The following is a 22,128-nucleotide window of genomic DNA, read 5'->3' on the forward strand; positions in this document are numbered from 1 at the left end:
AAAAACAAGTTTTAAGAGTTCCCACTGTGGTGCAGTAGGTTAAGGATCCAGTTTTGGAGTTCCTGTTGTGGCTCAGCAAGTTAAGAACCCGAGTATACATGGGCATTCAAGTTTGATCCCTGGCCTTGCTCAGTGGGTTAAGGATACAGTGTTGCCACAAGCTGTGGCAGCGTAGGTCACAGACAAGCTCGGATCCCATGTCGCTGTGGCTGTGGCTGTGGTGTAGGGCCCAGCTGCATCTCTGATTTGACCCCTAGCCCGGGGAACTTCCATATGCTGCAGGTGTGGCCCTAAAAAGAAAGAAAAACTTATTAGAGGTATATGAAGATCTGCCTTAAAAGAGTCCTGCCTGGGGCAAAGGGATGAGTCAGTGAATTCTCCAGGCCCCTTCCATCCTTCTTCTTGAGTAATAACTTAATATATTCATCAGGGGCTCAGCAGTCTTTGATGTGCCAGATAGCCACAGAGAGAGTCATTCTAAGTCCCTTATGGACTACCGACTGGGTGTGCAGTCTTGTGCCAAGTTCCCTGAAAACCAACATGAAGACAACTTCTTCGCTCATGGGTGGTTGGTCATCTCTTGGATTGAAGGAGAGAACACAGAATACTTCCAGACTGATGGAAGGTGGACAGCTTTGACCCTTCTGCACAAGCTTCTCAGCGTGGAGAGTCTCTGATCTGAGTCCTTCAGCGGATGGAGTCTGATGGTTGAAGAGGTCATCTTTGGACGGGTCTGATCTGGGTCTTTTTCCCCTTGGCACAGAAATGGTGGTTGTCACTTCTTCCCTGGCAGACATGCAGCTGGGCTTTATCACCCCGGCATTCCCATCCTCTTCAGAGGCCCGTGTCACTCCAGACTAGGGAGTGTGGGCCTTTATCTGGGCTCTGTTTCCTCCCTGGGGATAGCAGGTCCCAAGCAAGAGAACGTGGTAAGCTCTCGCCATGGCTGGCATATTCCTCCTCCTTCTGTGCCTCCGTGGGCTCCCCCGGGCTGCTGCAGGTAAGGAGCAGGAGTTGGGGGATTCTCCTCCTATTCGTAGGGCTGGGAGGGACCACTGCTGTGGGGAAGGCATCTGGCTCAAGAAGGTAGATGTACTCCAACTGACCTCTGCCTGCCTCTAAGACTGGGGAAGACCCAGGGACAATGAGGGCCCTGTTCAGGGACATTTTCCTTTAGGAAATAAGAAAGGGAGTTCTCGTTGTGGCTCAGCGGGCTAAGAAGCTGACTAGTGTCCAAGAGGATTCGGGTTCAATCCTGCTGTGTTAAGGATCGGGCATTGCCACAAGCTGCAGTGTAGGTCACAGATGTGGCTCGGATCTGGTGTTGCTGTGGCTGTGGCAGAGGCTGGCGGCTGAAGCTCAATTCGACCCCTAGACTGGGAACTTCTGTATGCAGCAGTTGCAGCCCTAAAAAGAAAAATATATATATGTGTGTGCGTGTGTGTGTAGTACCCTGACAAAACTATTTATAAAATACCTCTTCAGGAGTTCCCTGGTGGCCCAGCAGTTAAGGATCCAGCATTGTCACTTTTGTAGCTTGGGTCAGGTTTTGTGTTTTTTTTTTTTAATTAAAAAAAAAATTTTAGATGTGGCCCTAAAAAGACAAAAAGAAAGAAAGAAAAGAAAGGGAAAGAAGGAGGGACCAGTAAATGCTGATCCAGAAAAGGAGAAATGAGAGAAGGAATATGGATATTTCTCAGCTCTTCCATCATTTTCCTTCTTGCCCTCAGATCCCTCTCTTGCTGGAGGGCAGGGGAGGCAGGGAGCCTGCCCTCTTCTCTCAACCTCACTTTTTTTGTTGCTGTCACTTGAGAAATGTGCTTGCAGCCACACCCAGTGCTGGAGACCCCAGAAGGGGAGGAAGCCCCGGATAAGAGGTTGAGGGGTGGGCTTTTTGACCCGATGGATGTCTCTGGTCTCACACAAGCTCCTCCCCACAGCCGATATCCACACCATCTATGTGGCCTTGGGGGAAGCAGTGGAGCTGCCATGTCCTTCACCACCCACCCTGCATGGGGACGAATTCCTGTCCTGGTTCCGCAGCCTTGCAACAGGCTCCTCCACTGCCTTGGTGGCCCGAGTCCAAGTGGCCAGTCCAGCCCCAGACTCTGGGAAGCCCCACAGGGAATCCAGGCTCAAACTGCTGAGAAACCACTCTTTGTGGCTGGAAGGGTCCAAGGAGGGAGACGCCGGGCAGTACTGGTGCGCTATGGAGGGTCAGCACCACACATACCATAACTGGAGGGTCTATGATGTCTCCGTGTTCAGAGGTGAGTGCGGGGTGTGCAGACCAGAGGCCCCAGGGAGCCAGGGAAGCCCAGAGCCAGAATTGAGGATCCCTTTCTCCCTCCAGGATCCCAGTACTCCGCGAGGGCCGCAGACGGATCCCCCTGCTCTGTCCTCCTGTGCTCTGTGGTCCCCGCCAGACGCCTGGACTCTGTGACCTGGCTGGAGGGGAAGAGTTCCGTGAAGGGCCACTCGAAGTCCTTCTGGGGTGATGGGGCCGCCCTGCTCTTGGTGTGTCCCGGGGATGGACTACCCGAGCCCAGGGCACGGAGACCCAGAATCATTCGCTGCCTCTTGCCTCAGAACAAAGGGGTCAGCTTTAGCCTGGCAGGTAACCTGGGGGCCTGTATGGGAGGGATGTTACCTCTGACACACCCCTGGCACTGCTGGCCAGGGGAGGAGGTGAGGGGGAGGCAATTCTGTTATTGATCAGGTGGGGCAGTGGGAGGGGTCACTTCTGGTGGAACAAGACATCCGCCTGTAGGAGGAGGGCTTTTTTCTCATTGACCGAATCCATAACAGAGAAGGGTTGGTTAAGTCAGCTTTCTGGTGAAATAGACCATCAGCCAAGAGGGAGAAGAAAGATTCTGGTGGAATATACCTTTGTTTAGAAATAGGATGATCAGGAGTTCCTGTGATGGCTCAGCGGTTAACGAACCCAACTAGCATCCATGAGGACACAGGTTCGATCCCTGGCCTCACTCAGTGGGTTAAGGGTCTGGCGTTGCTGTGAGCTGTGGTGTAGGTTGCAGATGTAGCTCAGATCCCGTGTTGCTGTGGCTGTGGCTGTGGTGTAGGCCGGTGGCTACAGCTCTGATTGGACCCCTAGCCTGGGAACCTTCATATGCCACAGGTGCAGCCCTCAAAGACAAAAAGAAAAAGAAAAAAGAAATAGGATCATCAGAGTTCTCTTGTGGCGCAGCAGATTAAGGATCTGGTGTTGTCACTGCAGCGGCTTGGTTTGGTTTCAATCCCTGGCCCCAGGGAAATTCCACATGCCGAGGGCATGGCCAAAAAAAAGACATAGGATAATCTACGATTTTTGTGGAAAATCCCTTAGCAGAGAGCAAGAAAGTAAGAGTTACTGCTGGGGCACTTGTCTTTTGAAGAAACCGTATATGCACCGATATTATAATGGCCCATTGATGGTGGAGGCAGATGGAGAAAAATATATATAATTGTTGTACAATAAAACATCCACTATACGGAGAAAGAATGCTATTGGATGTAGAATAACCCATTTACAAGGCAGGAGGGAGGAGCACATGGCCATTATTTTGGTAAGCAAAGGCCCATCGATGGGCCACGACTGGGTTTAACTTCCCTCTACATTTTCTGCTGCTAATATGGTATCTGGTGTGTGGTGGGCACTAAGCCAAGCTCTATCGGGTGGATGAATGGAAGGATGAAAAAACAGAAAGCACTTTCTTAGTTCCCATTGTGGCTCAGTGGTTTACAAACCCAGCTAGTTTCCATGAGGACACAGGTTCGATCCCTGGCCTTGCTCAGTTGGTTAAGAATCCAGCATTGCCGTAAGCTGTGGTGTAGGTTGTGGTTGCGACTCGGATCCCATGTTACTGTAGCTGTGGCACAGGCCAGCGGCTGTAGCTCTGATTTGACCCCTAGCCTGGGAACTTTTTTTGGGTCTTTTGTCTTTTTAGGGCTCCACCTGCAGCATATGGAGGTTCCCAGGCTAGGGGGTCAAATCAGAGCTGTAGCCACCGGCCTATGCCAGAGCCATAGCAATGCAGGATCCAAGCCACATCTGTGACCTACACCACAGCTCACTGCAACGCTGGATCCTTAACCCATTGGGAGAGGCCAGGGATGGAACCCTCAACGTCATAGTTTCTAGTCAGATTCGTTTCTGCTGCACCACTATAGGAACTCTGTGAACTCCTTTTTTTTCAGCCTGGGAACTTTCATATGCTGAGGGTATGGCCCTGAAAAGTGAAAGACAGACAGACAGACAGAAAAAAGGAAGGAAGGAGGAAAGAAAGAAAAAGGAAGAAAGAAAGAAAAAAAACTTTCTTTTTTTCTTGAAAGGATGGATACTATGAAGGGTGAGAGGGAAAAATGGCCATTGTGGCTAGTGCTTTGCCCAGGAGTTACGGTCCATGTGGAGCCAGGGCATCACCATTCTCTACCAATGTTGGCTCACGAGTTCAGGGTGAGAGGCTTGGAAATGGGCAAAACGGGGTGCTGGCTAGTGGGTGCAAGGACATCTTCTTTGGAAGAGCCCACCAGACTATGGGGGAAGCGTCTCTTTGGGGCACAAGGGACAGACCCCCTCCCTGCCTCCCTCCTCATCCCCCTTGTCTTGCCCTCACTGCAGCCGCCACGGATGCCTTCCCTGCCCCCTGTGCCTCTTCTGCAGGCTGGGATGTGCCCTGGATCCTGATGCTCCTGCTCACAGTGGGCCAGGGGCTCACCATCCTGGTCCTCAGCATCATGCTCTGGAGGTGGAGGGTCCAGGGGGCTCGGCGCAGAGGTGAGTCCCTCCCTCCCAGAGTACGTGGGTGCAAGGCAGAGGGGGGAGCTTGCCTCTATACCCTGTCCTCGGGGGGCAGGGGGGTACACTGCTCTGAGTTATCTGGTGACTTCTCTGCCCCACCCCATGAGGCTTCTTCTCCCCAGATGCTTCAATTCCTCAGTTCAAACCAGAGATCCAGGTCTACGAGAACATCCATTTGGCCCATCTCAGGTGAGGAGCAGCTAGAGGGCAGAGGCTTAAATCACAGGGGAGGAGTTCCCGTTGTGGCTCAGTGGTTAACGAATCCAACTAGGAACCATGAGGTTGCGGGTTTGATCCCTGACCTTGCTCAGTGGGTTAAGGATTCTGCGTTGCCGTGAGCTGTGGTGTAGGTTGCAGACGCGACTCGGATCCCGCATTGCTGTGACTCTGGTGTAGGCCAGTGGCTACAGCTCCGATTCAACCCCCAGCCTGGGAACCTCCATATGCCATGGGGGCGGCCCAAGAAATGGCAAAAAGACAAATAAATAAATAAATAAATCACAGGGGAGACTGGGGTTGCGGTGGAGGTGGGATGCTTGTCGCTGAGGAGGAGGAGAGGGGAAATATCCTGAATCTGTTGTTCTGCTTTGCAAACCCCACAGCCCACCTGCCCCTAAGACCAGGTGATCTCGATGATACCTGCTGGGAAGTGTGACCTGCTGTCTCCCTGGCCATCTGGCACCTGAAGGAGTCACTGAAAAACCTTGGCAATGGGGGAGGGGCTCGGTCCCACTGGCTTCCATCAGCCAAGCTCTGTGTGTGTGTGTGTGTGTGTGTGTGTGTGTGTGTGTGTTTTAAAGGCCCAAGGGCTGAAGGACAGGAGAAGCATTATTTGGTGATGTCACCTATGAAAAGGTGTGATTTCCTGTCTCACAGCAGTGAGTGGAGGGATGGCCTGAACCTGCAGGACCATGGGGTTGAGGGGGTGGGGATGAGGCAGAAAAGAGACAGAAGGATCCAGAGACTTGAGGAGTGGCCAGTTATGGGGGGAACCAAAGGACAAATGGGGGAAGCTGAAGAAGAGAAGGACAAGGACAAATGGACAAATGGGGGAAGAGGCCCCGGGTGGGAGGGGGAGGATGGAGGGCCAGGGAGACTAGAAGGCAGACTCGACATGCCTCTAAACTAAGCCAGATCCCTGCCTTTCTCATCCTCACAAGGAAGAGAAGACACTGACAAGAATAAGCACCTTTGATTAGGCCCCAAGCTTCCTCAGATGCAGGGGGAGGTTCCTGGGTCAGGATGAGGGCACCTGTTCCGGCCCCCAGCCCCAGGCCCCCCTCCTTATCCTAGGCACTCCATTGTGGCATCCAGAGCAGGGAGCCCCTTATCACCCCAACATCCTGAGAGCCCCACCAGTCACACGCTCGCTATCCCCCTGGGCAGAGGGAGTGTCCACAGCAGTGGGCGGGTGGATTCCCTGGTGGGGCGTGTAATTGAGCCCTGAGTGCTGGACTGTCCGTGAACCCTGGACAAGTCTGGGCTGGTGAAGCAGGGGACAAGTCCATGCTCCCAGCTCTGGTCTCAGGCAGAAATAAGCTGGCCTCCAGCCACACCCTCATCACTGCACCAGAGGCCCTTTTGTGTATCTACTCAAGCTTGGGCTTCACTGGGGCAAAGCTTTCTTGGAAGTCACACCTTAAGCCCTCATGCTGCAGTGGCTTAAGCTAAGCTATTGTCAAGAAAGAGGACGCCAACGACAGAAGGAGGACAAAGCGAAAGTTGTGGTTCAGGTGCCAACACCCAGCCCAACACACCAAGCAGCTAGTTTCCTTTGAGAGAGAAAGAGGGCGCACACGTACGTGTGTGTGCGCACACACACACAGAGTGGTGTTACCAAACTCCCAGATCGCACTTTTATTACATTTATTTGTCATAGTTCCCCAAGCCCTCCTTCCTGACCTACCAAATTAATCTTTCCTAGCAGGACTCTCTTCCTCACCCCTTCAATCCCCTTGCCTGGGACCCACAGCTCCATCAAATACAGGCCTTGCCAGAGAGCTGGGGCTGAGAGAATGCCTCAGCAACAGGCATCTAGAAAAGACAAGAGATTTAGAACAGGTGTTCTTTATGAGGCGGGGCTCTGGGCAGGTACATCTGGGCAGGTAGGGGCTGGAGCCATGCCACCAGGAGGCAGGTCTTGGGAGGGGTCTGGGAAGGTGGTGGGCCAAGGGTTTGGAGGTCTCTGCACAAAATCAGGTTCTTGGGCAGATCTCAAGCGTGTCTGTGCCACAGTGATAGCGGAAGACTCTTGGGTTGAAGGCTGCTGGTCCACATGAGGCTAGTGGAGGAGGTGGCCTCCCCAGGTGAAGCTGGCTGAGAGGAGAAGCAGGGTGATGAGAAGGGCGTCGGGGGGCCGCTGCGGCGTGATGGCTGAGTTGCACAAGTCCTGCTCACAGCAGTGGTGCCGCAGAGCGTAGGAGCGTAACCAGTAGGTGACATAGCCCTGCAGAGGGCACTGGGCCCTTGGGAGGCAGCCTTTCCGCTCGATGACCTCACTCTGTTCTGTGGGACGAAGGGCAAATGCTGAGGCAGGGGCAGGAAGGAGGCGAGGGTCGTGAGGCTACAGGAAAAGCAGAATGGATGGCAGCAGGGGAGACCTAGGGAAGGTCCATTAGACCAGAGTCTTACCTGAGGTGCCAACACTGATGCCACAAACTTCATCATCCTGACATTCAGTGGGAACAGGATAGCAGGGTTTGGCAAAGCTGCAGGTGTAACAGCGGAGCCGTCTCGGGGTGGGGGAGGTGGTGAGACCTGTGGAGTCGGTGGAGATCAGGCAGGAAGGAGAGGCTGAGCCCGGATGCGGGAATGGGATACATGGACAGAGGTGGTACCCAAAGTGGGGGAAGGAAAGCTGTGAAATGGAGGGAAAAGCAGGCAGAAGTAGCAAAAGAGGCACAGAGAAGGGAAGGGAGATAATACAGAAAAATAAAAAGATACAGAGGCAAGAGAGATCCAGGGAGTGTGTGAGCAACACACAGACATGAATGGAAGCCAAGAGGAGCAGAGATGAACACAGAGAATGACACAAAAAGCCAGATCGGGCGGGGAGGGAGGTGGAGTGAAGAAATGAAGCAGGTGGTGCCGAGTCAGATGAGAAAAAAGACATGTACATTGTCCAAGGGGCCCAGCAAAGGAGCAAGAGGTGACATAAGGGTCAGGGGAGACAGAGGCAAATCAAAGAAGCCACAGGGAGGAATTATTCTCAAACACCTTTGAAAGGAAACTTTTCTTGTTCCACCTCATCAGGCTGGCCTGAAACCATTCCCAGTGGCTCATCTTTCTAAAGCCTCAGCAAATCTCTCCTTGGCCTTTCTCAGCATCCTCTCCCCTGCCCACCACTCCCCACCCAGCCCTTAGGCTTTTCCACAAACCCCTGCCCCCACTCCCACCATCCCACCCTGCCCCCAGCCCCCAAGGATTCCCCAGCCCACCCTTACCCAGTGCCCCACCCAGGAACAGAAGGCAGAGGAAGATGCTGGAGGTGCCCATGGCAGCTGGACTCAGGGGCTCAGGCGTCTGAGAGAATGATCTGCACCCTGAGATCAGAGAGTTGGAGCATCTGAGTGAGACTGGGAGGGACCAGTAAACAAACACACCTAGGGAGTGAATCTGAGGGGGGCGGAACCGGGACCAGATTCGGCAGCCCGACAGCGCAGGAGGGGCCCCCAGCCCCACAGCTCTCACACCCTCCCTGCTCTCCACTAGACTCTGCTCTTGCCCTGAGGGTCTTCTCCGTTCCCTCAGTGTGTGTTACTCCTAGCTGCGTCTGCCACTCCGGAGTGGTGGTGTCTGTCAGCGTCTGTCACTTTCCCTCCTACTCCTCTCCCTCCCTCCCCGGGTCTCAAGCTGTTCTCTGCTCGCTCAAGTCTGCTTGTTTTTGTTTCTCTGCCTTTTCCCCTTCTGTGCCTTTAAGTCTCTCAAGGTCACTCTCCCAAACAGCCTGGCCTAGATCTGTTTGCGCGTGGTGTTTTGAGTGTAGGATCAACAACCCACCCGCGTGCACACAAAGCCCAGCTGCAGCTGCATCAGAGACGACCCCACCCAGCTTCCCATCCCTTTGATCCCCCCAAGCTTCAACATCCCTACTCCATAATTATCTCTCCCAGCTTTACTACATTGGAGGAAAGAATTAATCATGGTTGGGGCCGGAGGGACTGTTGAGTTTCCACCAGGGCGGGGGTGGCGGGGAGGTGGGTGGGGGGGAAGACTGTGAAGGGAGGCAGGATTAAGATTTTCCAGGCTCACTGGGGTTTAAGAGATTGAGGAGGGAGTTCCCATTGTGGCTCAGCAGGTTAGGAACCGGACTAGTATCCATGGGGATGCGGGTTTGATCCCTGGTCTTGCTCAGTGGGTTAAGGATCCAGTGTTGTTGTGAGCTGCAGTTGTAGGGAGCAGATGTGGCTTGGCTCGCCCTGTGGTGTATCAGGCAGCTACAGCTCCGATTAGACCCCTAGCCTGGGGACTTCCATATGCTGCAGATGCAGCCCTAAAAAAAAAAGAAGAAAGAAAAAGGAAAAAGAGATTGGGGAGGAAAAGAGCTGCACCTGGGGAATCAGGGCAGGATGTACCAGAAGGAATGAGGCAGATGGGAGGATGGTGGCTGTGAGGTGCGGGTGAGACAGAGGAGACACAGGTATCCATCTAACAGCAGTTTTCAAAAATATTTTTATCTCAGGACCACCTTACACTTAAAAATTACTGAGGACCCCAAAGAGCTTTTCTTATGGAAGTTACATGGATACTTTGCTGTATGAGAAATCAAAGTAGAAAACTTTCATCAGTCCACTGAAAAATATAAAAATAAAATAAACCTATTATGTGTTAATAAAACATAGTTTTGTGAACACTAACTTCTTTCCCAACAATACAGATAAAACACATGTGAGAAAAATAGCAGGTTTTTACACTTTGGAGAATTTAATGTTTAATAGAAGAAATAGAAGATGGGCTGGGTTTTCACATCTGCTTCTGCATTCAATCTGTTGGGATTTGTCATTTGGACGGCAGTATATGAAGAAAATCTGACAGATACATAGTTGAAAAGGGAAGACTGTTGGGGACCCCCTCAAAGGGTCTTAGGGGCCCCCAGGAGTTCTGGGGCCACCATTTTAGAACTATTTCTGGGATGGAGGAGTTGGAGGACCACAGAGGATGCTGAGAGCTCTTTCTCCCTGCCCCCAGTGGGGCCCTGGTGTCTGCTGGGGGAGACTCTTTCCTTCTTTTTATTGCTCTATAAAGCCCAAGGCAAGGGGGATAAAAGGCTGGCAGAGGCAGCCAGGGAGGGGGGTGGGCGGGAGGGAGAGGTGCTACCGACACAGGCGGACACAATGAACCCAGTTGCCGGGATCCTGCTCTGCGCCCTGCTGGGGGCTGCCTTCGGTAAGGAAGCAGCCAAGGCGTCTGTCACACACGCCCGTCGCCCTCTGCCCGCCGGCCCCCCTGAGAGCCCAGGTCCGGCAGCCTTTTTTCTCTTGCTAGGAAATCGCATGCGGTGCTACGACTGTGGCGGCGGAGGCCCCCGCGGCTCCTGCCAGGAGACCGTGACCACGTGCCGGGAGGGCGAACGCTGCGGCTTCCTGGAGCGCAAACCCCAACCCCAGCTGGGACAGACCAAGCTATCTGGAAACCGTGAGTCCCCCTTCCTCCCGGCCCTTGCCTGCCTCCAGCCCCTATTTCAATACTTCTGGCTTTCCAGAACCTTCCAGGCTCAGTCTGGCTCTGGGCAGATGGTGCCACTGTCAGAGTGGCATAGTCTGTAGGCCTTCTGGCTCTTGGCACTGAGCCCCTGGAAGCCCAATCCCGCTGTCTGTGTGGCCCCCCTTCCTCCTCTTTATCCCCCAGAAAGAATCTCATAGGTCCATTCACTCACAAATGGTTGAAAAGCTTTGTCCCTTGAAGGCAGGGACCAAAATATTCAACCAGACTTCAACTTGCAGGCATCAGCTAAGAAGTAGGGAGGTATTTGTGTATGTGTGTGTATTTTAATTTTTTACTTTGAAATAATTTTAGGTTGACAGACAAGTTGCAAAAATAGTACAGAATAGTACTCTATAGCCTTAACCCAGCTCCCCCTGATGTTAACATGGTTTACAACCATAATACTATTAGTAGAATCAGAAAACAACACTGTTGGAGTTCCCCTCGTGGCGCAGTGGTTAACGAATCTGACTAGGAACCATGAGGTTGCGGGTTCAATCCCTGGCCTTGCTCAGTGGGTTAAGGATCTGGTGTTGCTGTGAGCCATGATGTAGGTCGCAGACACAGCTCAGATCCTGAGTTGCTGTGGCTCTGGCGTAGGCCGGGGGCTACAGCTCCGATTAGACCCCCAGCCTGGGAACCTCCATGTGCCGAGGGAGCGGCCCTAGAAGAGGCAAAAGAAAAAAAAAGAAAGAAAGAAAACAACACTGTTACAGTACTATGAGATAATCTACAGACCTTAACTCCATTTAGCCATTTGTCCTACTCATGTCCTTTTCTCGATCCAGGACCCAGGATCCTACCTGGCTTTTAGCGCTTGGATCTTCTCAGATGCCCCCACTCAGTGACAATTCTGAGTCTTCCTTTGTCTTCCATGAGCTCCACACTTTTGAAGATACCTGATAAGTTATTTTATAGACCATCCTGCGATTTGGATTTCTCAATTTTCTCATGGTTAGACTGAGGCCACGGCAAGAAGTGTGTTGATCCTTTTCAGTGCCTTGCATCAGGGGATTCACGATGTCAATGTCTTAACTGTGATCATTTGGTTTCAGGGAGGTGTTTTTTGAGGGGGTGGAGGATCCCTTTGGACTCCTTGAAGTCACATCTGCTCTGCCCCAGAAGGCAAGTCCTCAGGCCAGGAGTCCAACACCCCTGTCTCATTCTCTCTCTCAGCCTCAGTGACCTTGATTCATCACCATCCAACCTGCGTGGCAGCCCAACATTGCAACAAAGTGCAGACAGAGTTGGTGGGAGATGTGACTTACACGACCCACAGGGACTGCTGCGTCGGGGACCTGTGCAACAGTGCTGTGGCGAGCACCTCGGCCCCCATGTGCATCGTGGCTGCTGCAGCCACCGCCCTGGCCTGGTTCTTGCCAGGACTGTGGAGAGGGTAGTGGGAGCAGGGGAAGGGAAAGGAGCAAGGGAACGAAGGAGATCTGAGTTGGGAAGACGGACCCTCCTCTGTGAGCCATTAAAATCTATGGACCACTCCAGAGCTAACTGGAGAAATCCATCGATCTTTTGTTTTGTTTTGTTTTGCTTTTTAGGGCTGCACCTGCAGCATATGGAGGTTCCAAGGCTGGGAGCAGAGAATCAGTGCTGCAGCTTCGAGCCTACACCACAGCCACAGCAACACAGGATCCAAGCCACGTCTGTGACCTACACCACAGTTTGTGGCAATGCCCAGTGCTGGATCCTTTAATCCCCTGGGCGGGGCCAGGGATTGAGCCCAAGTCCTCATGGATTCTAGTCAGGTTTGTTCCGCTGAGCCACAAAGGAAACTCCTCCATCTATCTTTTGTTGATGAGAGGGCTAGAGGAGGAATATGGGGGCATTCAGGCTCAAGTTAGGGGTTATCGAGCATCAGTGGACTTAGTTACAATATTGTAGTGCTTAACCAACTAAACCCCAAAGGACAATGGGGAATCTGCCCTATGTGACTCCTACATCCTGTTGCTAGGGAGAAACTTTCTTTTTTTTTGGGGGGGGGAGAAACTTTCTTAGCGATGAGCATCCCTGAGGGGAGCAGGCTCTGGGCTGAGAGGGGGCCACCAGGAATCGAGGAGCCTGCTTGTCTGGGCTTGTTCCCCTTTCCATTTGCAACTTGGCTCTTAGGATGACTATTTCGAATTGAGGAAGGAAATGCGAGCCATAGAAGGGCTGCTTGATGCCCCACTTACCAGACCAGGTGAGGCCTCTGACTCTAACCCGAGGGACTGAGGCCTGGAAAGGGGGTCCCAGGTCCCATCCCCAGACAATTCCCCTTCCCTTTCTGGGGAGCCTTCAAGGCAGGCTGCACTTCCTTCTTGGCAAGGACATCAGAGGTGTGGCCTAAATTGAGGAGAAGGATTGTTTCTCCAAACACTGGGTCCTGTATGCCACCCCCAGACACTGGAAGAGAGGAAGGAGGCTTGAAAAACCTGTTTCTCCCCATGCCCCAGCCCAGCCTCCCAGAGAAACGCCCTGAAGGGATCTTGGGTGAGGATGGGGTTTTCTTGGGAGAGGGCCTCTGACACTAGATCTTCTGACAACAAATGCACAATCGATCAGGTACAGATATTTATTACTCAAAATGAAAGGGGTGAGCGTGTGGCTGAGGTAGATATGGGAGCCAGGGTTTGGGAGACTCAGCTTATACGGTGAGGCCATGGGGTCCTTCCAGGAAGCCTACACTGGGGACAGGACAGAAACCCCCTTTCAGGCCCAGGTCCCCATCCCTCCCCAAGAAGGGCACGGGGGCGTGCAGGAGGCAAAGTGGGGAGCCCTTCTAGGAGGCAGTGGAGGATCTGGCGGGGTGTGGACAGAATTGGGAAGAGACTCTGGAAAAGGAGAGTGGAGGGTGGGCAGGGGAAGGATGGATCGGAGACCACTGTCTAACTAAAGACATGGGAAGGGTCTGGAGAAATGCTTTTCTGAGCCAAGGGACGCAGAGGATACAAGATACAAGGAGAGAAGCTCAGGCTAAGGGAAGTGGGAGGAGGGGCAGCCATGGAATGAGTCTCAGTGCAACAGCCAGAGGCCAAGGCCAGCCAAGGAGGTGAAGAGGACCAGGGCCAGGGCCGGAGTGGGCCGAGGAGCTGGGCTGTTGCAGCTGTCCTTGTTGCAGCAGGTGGTGTTATAGGTCAGGCCCAGCTTGTGGCTGGTCTGGTTGAAGGCTTCCCGACAGGGCTCTTCTGGTGTGCCACAGCGGAGGTTGGAGAAAACCCACATCTTCCCTGGGATTAAGGAGTGGACGGTGAGGTCAGTTGAGATGGGCAAGTGGCCCGCCTGTATTCCCCCACCCCACCCCGGCTTCCTTCCTTCCCAACTCTGCCCGGCCCCGCCCTTCTGGAAGTTTTCTCGGTCTAACTTTCCTCCTGCATTTCCTTACCCACCTCTCCCCCCAATCCTGGTCCTATCACTTGCTGGCCCTGAGGCCTTGGACCTGTTCCTGTCCCTTTCAGAGGCTGTTTCCTCAGTATAGTAGTAGCACCCACATCGCAGGGTTGTCGTGGACGTTAATTAAAACAATCTGTGTATAGATACAGAATGGTGCTTGGCCAAATAGTATCATTGCTGTAATGCTCTGTCCCACCTCAGCCCCAGCCATAGAGCCTCCATGGCCCCTCTCCCCACCAAAGAAGGGGATGTTACCAAGGTACACATTCGTGGTTATGCACTGGTGTCCTTTTTCCAGTAGGCAAGACTGCCGGTCCACACAGCCCAGCACGGGGACCTTGTAGCAGGAGTGACAGCGAATGTCAGCTGGGAAGACACAAGTCAGGCTACAGTGACGGAGGGTCTGACTCACCTGGGGATGAGCTGAGCTGGGGGGTAGGGTGGAGAAGAGCTGATCAAGTAGGTGTTCTGACCTGTTTGGTCTGGTAGGGACAGAGCAGGTGAGTGACACAGAAAAAGTGGAAGTGGGTGGGGGTGGAGTTGTTGCCGTGAATGGCTCACACCCTAAGCATCCTCCTTCTCTCCATCTCATCTGGAGATGAGTCAAGTGGGGCAGAGTTAGCAACACAAACATGGGGCTGGGGACAGATGGAATGTGAGACTACCAATGGGGGAAGAAGTGGAGGAGGTGAGGGAGCGAGAAAGGAATTCGGAAAAGGTCACAGATGGAGTCTTGAATCGGGAAGAAAAATGAAAAGTAAAAACTACGGCGGGGGAGTTCTCATTGTGGCTCAGTGATAACAAACTCGACTGGTATCCACGAGGACGTGGGTTTGATCCCTGGCCGCATGCAGTGGGTTAAGGATCTGGTGTTGCCGTGAGCTGTGGTATAGGTTGCAGACACGGCTCAGAACTGGCGTTGCTGTGACTGTGACGTAGGCCGGCAGCTGTAGCTCTGATTCAACCCCTGGCCAGGGAACTTCCATACACCATGGGTGCGGCCCTGAAAAGATCAAATAAATACATAAGTAAAAATAAAAATAAGAGATCCGTGGCGGTTGTAACACTTGCAGAAATGGCTTGGAACCTGAGGCTGGCAAGAAAGCCACCTGGGGCAGCTTTAGCAATTTACTCTTCACCTGGCGGGGCTGCCAAGAGTGTGGGAAGAGGAACCAGACCCGAATTTCTCCTCCCACCCCAGTAGCTCTCTGACACAAAGGAATAACATCTGGGAGCCAGATCATCAGAATCCACCTGAGCACTTGATCAAAATGGAGTTGATGGGTACAGAAGGGTGGAAGGTAGCACCCCACCCCCCGCCCCAGAGTTCCTGCTGCAGCTGATTTAAGGTTGAAGCAAAGAGTTCAGTCCATGGGTGGAGGAGCCTGGTGACGGCACCTCAGTGAAACCCACCTCATCCTGGGGGTGAGCAGCCCTGGCATTCCCTCCCTAGAAGGCCAGGAAATCTCCCTAGTTTCCTGGGAGGTTCTCAGAGGTCACAGGAATCCTCCAGAAAGCCTATGTCCCTGGGGGTATGTGCCTCACAGAGAAGCAGGGGAGATCTTGGAAAGGCCACTGCCTGAGGAATTGAGCAAAGAGTCCCTGGTGGAGGAGACTGGAGGACGGGTTGCCAAAGAAGCCCCAGGCCGGATGCCTAGGTTTCTGGGAGGAGCCCTGCTGAGTGCAGATGATGAGAGAGGGAAGCTGGATGCTGAGAGTTCTGTGTCCGAGTCAGGCTGGCAGTGGAGCTGGATATCAGAGTTTCCAAGAAGGAGTGGGGAACAGAGGACCTGGAACCCTGGAACCCTGGGCAGGTTAGAAGAGTGGGCCTTGGAGATGAGGGGGAGAATGAAGGCATGGGTCCTGGGAAGTGGAGCAAGGACTCTGTCATGGAGTCTCACAGGAGAGCTGAGGCCATTGGGTCTGGGGACTCTTGGGGTCTTGAGTAGGGATAGTGTAGGGCGGTGGTTGGGGCAGGATGTAAAAGTGGGAGCCAGGTGAACCCGGTCCTTGGGAGCCCCTAGATGCTCACCTGAGACCCAGCAGAACAGAGCAGACAGGGTGAGCAGCAGAAGGCCTTTCATGGTGAGGGTCCTGAGAATGGTGGCAATGGCAACAGCAGACAGAGTAGAATTTCAGGGATCCGGCTCTGGGAGATGAGCGGCCTTTTTGGAATTTATAATCCCTATGGGTCCCTCCCTTCCCTGCCTCTGGTGGCCCCTCCTTCCCCATTTAGGGAGGGACTAAGCAGGGCCCAGTCGGGGAGTGGGCATGGGGATGGGAGAGAGGTGGGAGGGTAGGTGCACTAGTGGCCAACTCCATCTTCGTCCCTGGTTTCAGTAACAGGTCACACCCTCCTGGGCCCCAGAAATAACATCCCTGCCTGCCCAGCCCTCTGAAGAAACATCCCCCAAAGGCCCCTGTGAGGTTACAGGGGCTGTAGTGGTAGCCTCTGCTAGATCCTGGAACATGGACAACGGGGTATGACCCAAGCTGACTGCCAAATTTTGGTCCCCGGGAGGGCCTTGGTAGGGGCAAGTGAGCAGAACTTGAGCACCAAATTAATCTCAATTCAGCCCCCCACTTGGCTTTCCCAACCCCTGTTCAGCCACAGGATGAAGGAGTAGGGTGTGTGATGTCACCATGGGCTCCTGTGATGTCACAGTAGCAGAAACATGGGCTGGAGCTGCCTGCTAAGGAGGGGCTACCTCAGGCCCCCTGAAGATTCTCAGGACCTCTTGGGATTCCACTGTGCTTGGCTTTGGTTGCTCCAGTCCAGTGAGGGCTGACGAAGCCATGGGTGTGGCGCTGTGCACCTGCTAAAAGTGCCTCCCCAGTCAAAACCTGCCAGTTTGGGTGCGGCACTGCAGGCTGGGAGGGACGGCTTGGGCACAGAGAGGTGAGAGAGCAGCTAAAATAAGAATAGAAATAGTAATAATGGCAAGCACATAGTGTTCCTATGTTTCAGTCATTGTTCTGGGTGTTTTCCAGGTATTACTTATTATTATTATTATTATTTTGGTTTTTTTTTTAAGGCCACCCCTGTGGCATTTGGAAATTCGCAGGCTAGGGGTCGAATTGGAGCTGTAGCTGCTTGCCTACACCACAGCCACAGCAACGCCAGATCTAAGCCATGTATGCAATGCTGGATTCTTAACTCACTGAGTGAGGCCAGGGATCGAACCTGCATCCTCATGGATGCTAGTCAGATTCAGTTCCACTGAGCCACGATGGGTACTCCTGTGTATTACTTTATTTAGTTCTCACAGGAAGTTCCAGGAAGGTGCTTTTATCCCCATTTTAGAGATGAGGAAACAAACTCAGAAAGGTTAAGCAACTGGCACACATTCCTAGCTAGCAAATGGTGAAGTCAAGATTTGAATTTAGGAGTTCTCTCTGTGGCTCAGTGCATTAAGAACCTGACGTGGTGACTGGAGGATTCGGGTTCGATCCCTGGTCCAGGAACTTTCATATGCTGTGAGTGCAGCCGAAAAAGAAAAAAATAAATGGATAAAATTTTAAAAACAATTTTTTTTTTGTCTTTTTTGTTGTTGTTGTTGTTGCTATTTCTTGGGCCGCTCCCACGGCATATGGAGGTTCCCAGGCTAGGGGTCCAATCGGAGCTGTAGCCACCGGCCTACGCCAGAGCCACAGCAACGCGGGATCCGAGCCGCGCCTGCAACCTACACCACAGCTCACGGCAACGCCGGATCGTTAACCCACTGAGCAAGGGCAGGGACCGAACCCACAACCTCATGGTTCCTAGTCGGATTCGTTAACCACTGTGCCACGACGGGAACTCCTTAAAAACAATTTTTTTTTTTTTTTTGTCTTGTTAGGGTCGCACGTAGTAGCATATGGAGGTTCCCAGGCTAGGGGCCTAATGGAGCTGTAGCTGCTGGCCTACACCACAGCCACAGCAATGCAGGATCCGAGCAGCATCTGTGACCTACACCACAGCTTAGGGCAACGCCAGATGCTTAACCCATTGAGCAAGTCCAGGGATCAAACCTGTGTCCTCATTGATATTAGATTCGTTTCCACTGATCCCTGAAGGGAACTCCCAAAAAGATTTTTGAATTTAGACATCCAAGATTCAGAAATCATGGTGCACCCGGCCACCGCTATGCTGCAGGAGTTACAGTCTGCAGACTGCGAGAGCGCTTGTGTAAACAGCCCCAGCTTGAATTTTAAGTGAACCTTGGCTGAGGGCTGTGAACTTGCTGGCGAGGATTCCCTGAGGGATCCCGGCAGCTGGTGGCCCCGCCCCCAGCCCTTATCGGAGCCCCCAGACCTTTGGTTTCCTCCTCCACTCCCCTCCGGTTTCCCTCCGGTCTCCTCCGCTGATTCACTCGCCTCTCTGCCTCCCCTTCCTCCCAACCACATCCCAGCCATGGTCCTGGTTCTGCAGCTGCTCCCGCTGCTGTTGTCGAGGGCCCAGGGGAACCCCGAGGGTAAGCCATCCCAGAAGAGTGGAGACGGGTGAGGAAAGACCGAGGCAGGGGGAAGGGGCGACTCAGGGGTGGAAAGCTTGTAGGAAGATCCAGGATGCCGGGAGAGGAAAGGGTGAAGGCAGACGTGAGGGTTGTCTTGCCCTGTGGACTAGCCCTAACCACCACCCCCGACCTCCCCTAGCTTCACTGGAAGGTCGCCCGGGGGATCGAGTCAATCTCTCCTGCGTAGAGGTCTCGCAACCCACCCGTTGGGTCTGGGCACCTAGCTTCCCGGCCTGCAAGGGCCTGTCCAAAGGCCGCCGCCGGATTCTGTGGACATCATCGAATGGAAACCCCACCGTATCTGCCGCCCAGCCCTTTGTGGGCCGCCTACGTGCCCTGGGCCTTGGTATTCGGCGGCTGGAGCTGCTCCTCAGCGCGGGGGACTCGGGCACCTTTACTTGCAAGGGCCACGGAAAGGACGAGAGCCGTACTGTGCTTCGCGTGCTGGGGGACCCGGCAGATTGCAAGGCTCCGGAGCCTACCCGCGGTAGGTGTACACCCTCAGGCACGAGGGATCTAATTCGGACACACGCCCCCAGCAGGGAGGGAGGCCTTGGCTGGGGGTTACTGGGTGGGAGAGCTAGCTCTCTGTCCTCGTACTCCTGACCTCGGCACTCATCACCACCCCGCTTCCACCCTTGCCCCAGAGTCCGGATATCTCCAGATTCTGATCCCGCTGCTGGTCCTGGGGCTGCTGCTGGCACTCGGAGCCGGGGGCTTGGCCTATTGCCTGCGCAGGTGAGCGCGAGGGGCGGGGCCTGGTTTAAAGGGTCTCGACCAGAGGCGGAAAAGGCAGGCCCAGAACTTTCGCAGACTTAAGGAAGGTCCAGAGCCGTCTGGTGTGGTTTGAAGGAGAATAGGGAGGGTGACAACTTGGGGGGCGAGGCTAAGCGCTGGTGGGTGGAGCCCTAACGAAGGAAGCCGAGCTTGGGGCGGAGCTGGCGCAAAGCGTGGGCGGAACTATCTTTGGGGGTGGAGCCTAAGTTGTTTGGGGGTTCAGATCCTGCCAGCTGCTGGGTGGTTGTTGGCGCGTCCGGGGGGCCCAGAATGAGTGAGACAAGATTAGTGGCCTCGGACTCTTATCCATCTCTACAGGCGCTCGCCCCCTCACCCGCCTCGACCACTCCCCAGATTTGGTGAGACTAACTCTACCCATTATCCTTCTCCGCGTATTCCCCACCCAATTCCTGAGTCTGAGCCCTTGTTGGTTACCTTCTCTCAATCCTTCAGCTCTGTCCCCCTCACATAGTTCCACTTGTGGATACTGAGCCCCAGAGGCTAGAAGAGGAGGAAGACCCCAAGATTGCAGGGGACTTGGACCAGGAGCCGGTAAGGGCTTGAGGATGGGATGGGGGTTGGCCAAAATCCCTGAGTAAAGTGGACCAAGAAAGAGAGGCTTAGACCCCAAGGGAGTCAGACTTTTGAGACCCTCCTGCCTTCCTCCCCACCTTTCAGAGCCTGCTCTACGCAGACCTGGATCATAGGGCCCTCAGAAGTCCGCGCCGTCTGTCTCGGGTGGTCCCTGCTGAGGCCTCCACCATCTATGCGGTTGTGGTTTGAAAGGAAGCCCTTACTCCAAACCTCAGGAGCTGGAGGCTCCCAGCTCTCCATAACACCCCTCTCCTTTCTGGCCCTTTACTGGAAAAGGAAGGCACCATGGGATAGAAATGAGCACTAGGCTGAGGGTCAGGAGGCCTGGGTTCCAGGCTGTCTCTGCCACTGATCTTGGTCCCTCCTTACCCGCATTTCTCACACAGCTTTCAGATCTCCTTCACCACAGGTGTCCCTTCTAAACCTGATCAAGTCCTGTCTCCCCATCCTCAGCCATCAACAGCTCCTAGATTGTTGCTTTCTCTCCACAGTCAAGCTCTTTGAACCAAAGGCCTACACCTGTCTCTTCCCTTTTTTTTCTTCACTCCCACTGCTCACCTGTTCTCCTAGAGCTTGCCAGTGATGTCCTAGTAGCCACACCCATTTTTTCCGCCATTCATCTATCTGGCTTGGCCTTTGGTTCCTTTTTTTTTTTCCCTTAGGGCCTCAGGTGCGGCATAGGGAAGTTCCCAGTGTAGGGGTTGAATTGGAGCTGAGGCTGCCAGCCTACACCACAGCCACAGCAATGCCAGATCCAAGCCATGTCTGCGACCTACACCACACTAGAGCAACACCAGATCCTTAACCCATTGAGCAGGGCCAGGGACGAATCCACATCCTCATGGATACCAGTTGGGTTCTTTTCTGCTGCACCACAACGGGGAACTCCTGATTACTCTTCTTTAAGCTCTGTTTTTCTTTGATGTTGGTGTCTTCCTTCTGGGCTTCTCTTCCTTGCTCCATACCTCCACACTATTCCCCGCTATTCTAAGGTTTGTCCTTTTCTTTATTTGCCATCTCCCTCTTCTGGGACGCTGTCCTCAGCCTTCACCTCTGCAAATGACACTCAGGACTCTCTCTAGTTCAGATCTCCAGTATGAGATTTTCAGACCATCAGACATCCCTGCCTGGCTGGCCCCAGCAGGTTCAAAACCCACCTCATTGTCACCACCTGATTGTCATCTCCTAGGGCCACTGCATTCTCTCTTTATATATATATATATTTTAGGGCTGCACCTGCAGCATATGGAAGTTCCCAGGCTAAGGGTCGAATCAGAGCTACAGCACTGGCATACACCACAGCCATGGTGGATCCAAACCACGTCTGCGACCTACACCACAGCTCACAGCAGCACTGGATCCTTAACCCACTGAGCGAGGCCAGGGATCAAACCCACAACCTTGTGGATCCTAGTCAGGTTCGTTAACCGATGAGCCACAGAGGGAACTCCTTGTTTTCTCTCTTGATCAACCCAGTTGCCCAAACCAGAAACTGGGAGTTGTGTAGACCTCCTTCCTCAAGCTCCCACACAACAAACTGAGTCGCCTTTTTATGTTAATGTCATTGTCAAACCCACCCCCTTTTCACACCCAGCACTGCCACCTGAATGTACTCTCTTCATTTCCTCCCTGGATTCCCGTGGTCCCACATCATCCTCCTGCCTTTGCTCTCCTCCCTGAAGCCAGAGAGATCCTCCCCAAATGCTGACCTGCTCCTGGCAGTGGGTTGGGACTGCAATATTTCAGCTCTGGGCCCATGGGCCTCAGCTTTGGGTTCAACCTACTCTCCAGGCTTCTCTTTGTCACTCCACGTATAGAACATGACAACATATAGAAATTCTCCCAGCCTCCAAATATGCCTTTGCTGGGTGCAATTCCTTCTTCCTGGATTACCCTTTGCCTCCTCCTATCTGCCTGGCTAATTCTTATTTATCTTCAGGACTCAGCTCAAGTGTAGCCTTTTCTGGGAGGCTGTTTCTGCCCCTCTTTGCCCACCCCTGCATACACTTTGATGCCCAAGGGAGCCCCCTTATTTCTCTCATAGCAATAGCCTCGTGTGAATTGTTCCATTACAACCTGTGTTTCAACTTCTAATAAATTTTCATATACTGTGAGTTCCCTGATATCAGGAAACAGACCTTTTGTATATCACCGCTAAGCCTCAGTAAATGAGTGCAAATGAAGGTCCTTGGAAATGTCATTTTCTCCTATCAACTAGGGATGGGCTGTTAATTCCCAGGCTCTGAATCATCTGACATTTAGATAAATTCAGTGAGTGATTCACCCATACTTTCTCTTTGCTTCCTTGGACGTTGCTCCCCACCATGGAGATTCTGTCCTGTCCATCTTGTGCCCAAACACCAATGATAGGGC

At 53.3% G+C, this 22,128-nt stretch overlaps 6 protein-coding genes across 15 annotated transcripts; 4 read left to right on the forward strand and 2 right to left on the reverse strand.

Annotated features, from left to right (window-relative positions):
• The first annotated feature begins 906 nt into the window (after positions 1–906).
• Positions 907–12,025, forward strand: LY6G6F-LY6G6D (LY6G6F-LY6G6D readthrough). Of its 2 annotated transcripts, NM_001444983.1 has the most exon segments (7): positions 907–1,000; positions 1,941–2,270; positions 2,354–2,617; positions 4,622–4,777; positions 4,924–4,990; positions 10,286–10,435; positions 11,681–12,025. In NM_001444983.1, coding segments are annotated over 3 exon segments (441 nt in total). In that variant the 5' UTR covers positions 907–1,000; positions 1,941–2,270; positions 2,354–2,617; positions 4,622–4,777; the 3' UTR covers positions 11,905–12,025.
• LY6G6F (lymphocyte antigen 6 family member G6F) lies at positions 920–5,643 on the forward strand. Its single transcript, NM_001195347.1, is given in 6 exon segments — positions 920–1,000; positions 1,941–2,270; positions 2,354–2,617; positions 4,622–4,777; positions 4,924–4,990; positions 5,404–5,643. Coding segments are annotated over 6 exon segments (900 nt in total). The 5' UTR covers positions 920–942; the 3' UTR covers positions 5,429–5,643.
• On the reverse strand, positions 6,631–8,333 carry LOC110261493 (lymphocyte antigen 6G6e). Its single transcript, XM_021098454.2, has 3 exons — positions 8,245–8,333; positions 7,433–7,558; positions 6,631–7,306 (listed from the first exon to the last, which is right to left on the reverse strand). The coding sequence occupies exons 1-3, from the start codon at positions 8,294–8,296 to the stop codon at positions 7,083–7,085; spliced, it is 402 nt and encodes a 133-aa protein (XP_020954113.2). The 5' UTR covers positions 8,297–8,333; the 3' UTR covers positions 6,631–7,082.
• LY6G6D (lymphocyte antigen 6 family member G6D) lies at positions 10,089–12,025 on the forward strand. Its single transcript, NM_001195349.2, is given in 3 exon segments — positions 10,089–10,186; positions 10,286–10,435; positions 11,681–12,025. Coding segments are annotated over 3 exon segments (426 nt in total). The 5' UTR covers positions 10,089–10,134; the 3' UTR covers positions 11,905–12,025.
• An 862-nt stretch (positions 12,026–12,887) lies between these two features.
• MPIG6B (megakaryocyte and platelet inhibitory receptor G6b) lies at positions 12,888–21,938 on the forward strand. Of its 9 annotated transcripts, none has more exons than XM_084967765.1 (6): positions 12,888–13,060; positions 18,524–18,871; positions 19,032–19,122; positions 19,480–19,520; positions 19,634–19,713; positions 19,840–21,878. In XM_084967765.1, the coding sequence occupies exons 1-6, from the start codon at positions 13,045–13,047 to the stop codon at positions 19,942–19,944; spliced, it is 681 nt and encodes a 226-aa protein (XP_084823891.1). In that variant the 5' UTR covers positions 12,888–13,044; the 3' UTR covers positions 19,945–21,878. The 9 variants fall into 9 exon arrangements, 3 of the variants coding, with proteins under 3 accessions (XP_084823891.1, XP_084823889.1, XP_020954114.2); XR_014809854.1 differs by lacking the exon at positions 12,888–13,060 and adding an exon at positions 15,451–15,702 and having other exon boundaries at positions 19,615–19,713; XM_084967763.1 differs by lacking the exon at positions 12,888–13,060 and adding an exon at positions 15,452–15,702.
• On the reverse strand, positions 13,062–16,038 carry LY6G6C (lymphocyte antigen 6 family member G6C). The gene is made up of 3 exons (XM_021098457.2): positions 15,921–16,038; positions 14,144–14,254; positions 13,062–13,725 (listed from the first exon to the last, which is right to left on the reverse strand). The coding sequence occupies exons 1-3, from the start codon at positions 15,970–15,972 to the stop codon at positions 13,511–13,513; spliced, it is 378 nt and encodes a 125-aa protein (XP_020954116.1). The 5' UTR covers positions 15,973–16,038; the 3' UTR covers positions 13,062–13,510.
• Positions 21,939–22,128: the final 190 nt, after the last annotated feature.

This window comes from Sus scrofa, chromosome 7 (genome assembly GCF_054392235.1).
Source record: "Sus scrofa isolate SSC_HxYL_T2T_F1_AM1 chromosome 7, Sscrofa_HxYL_maternal_Yorkshire_Landrace_v2.0, whole genome shotgun sequence".
In the NCBI taxonomy this organism is placed as follows: Eukaryota; Metazoa; Chordata; class Mammalia; order Artiodactyla; family Suidae; genus Sus; species Sus scrofa.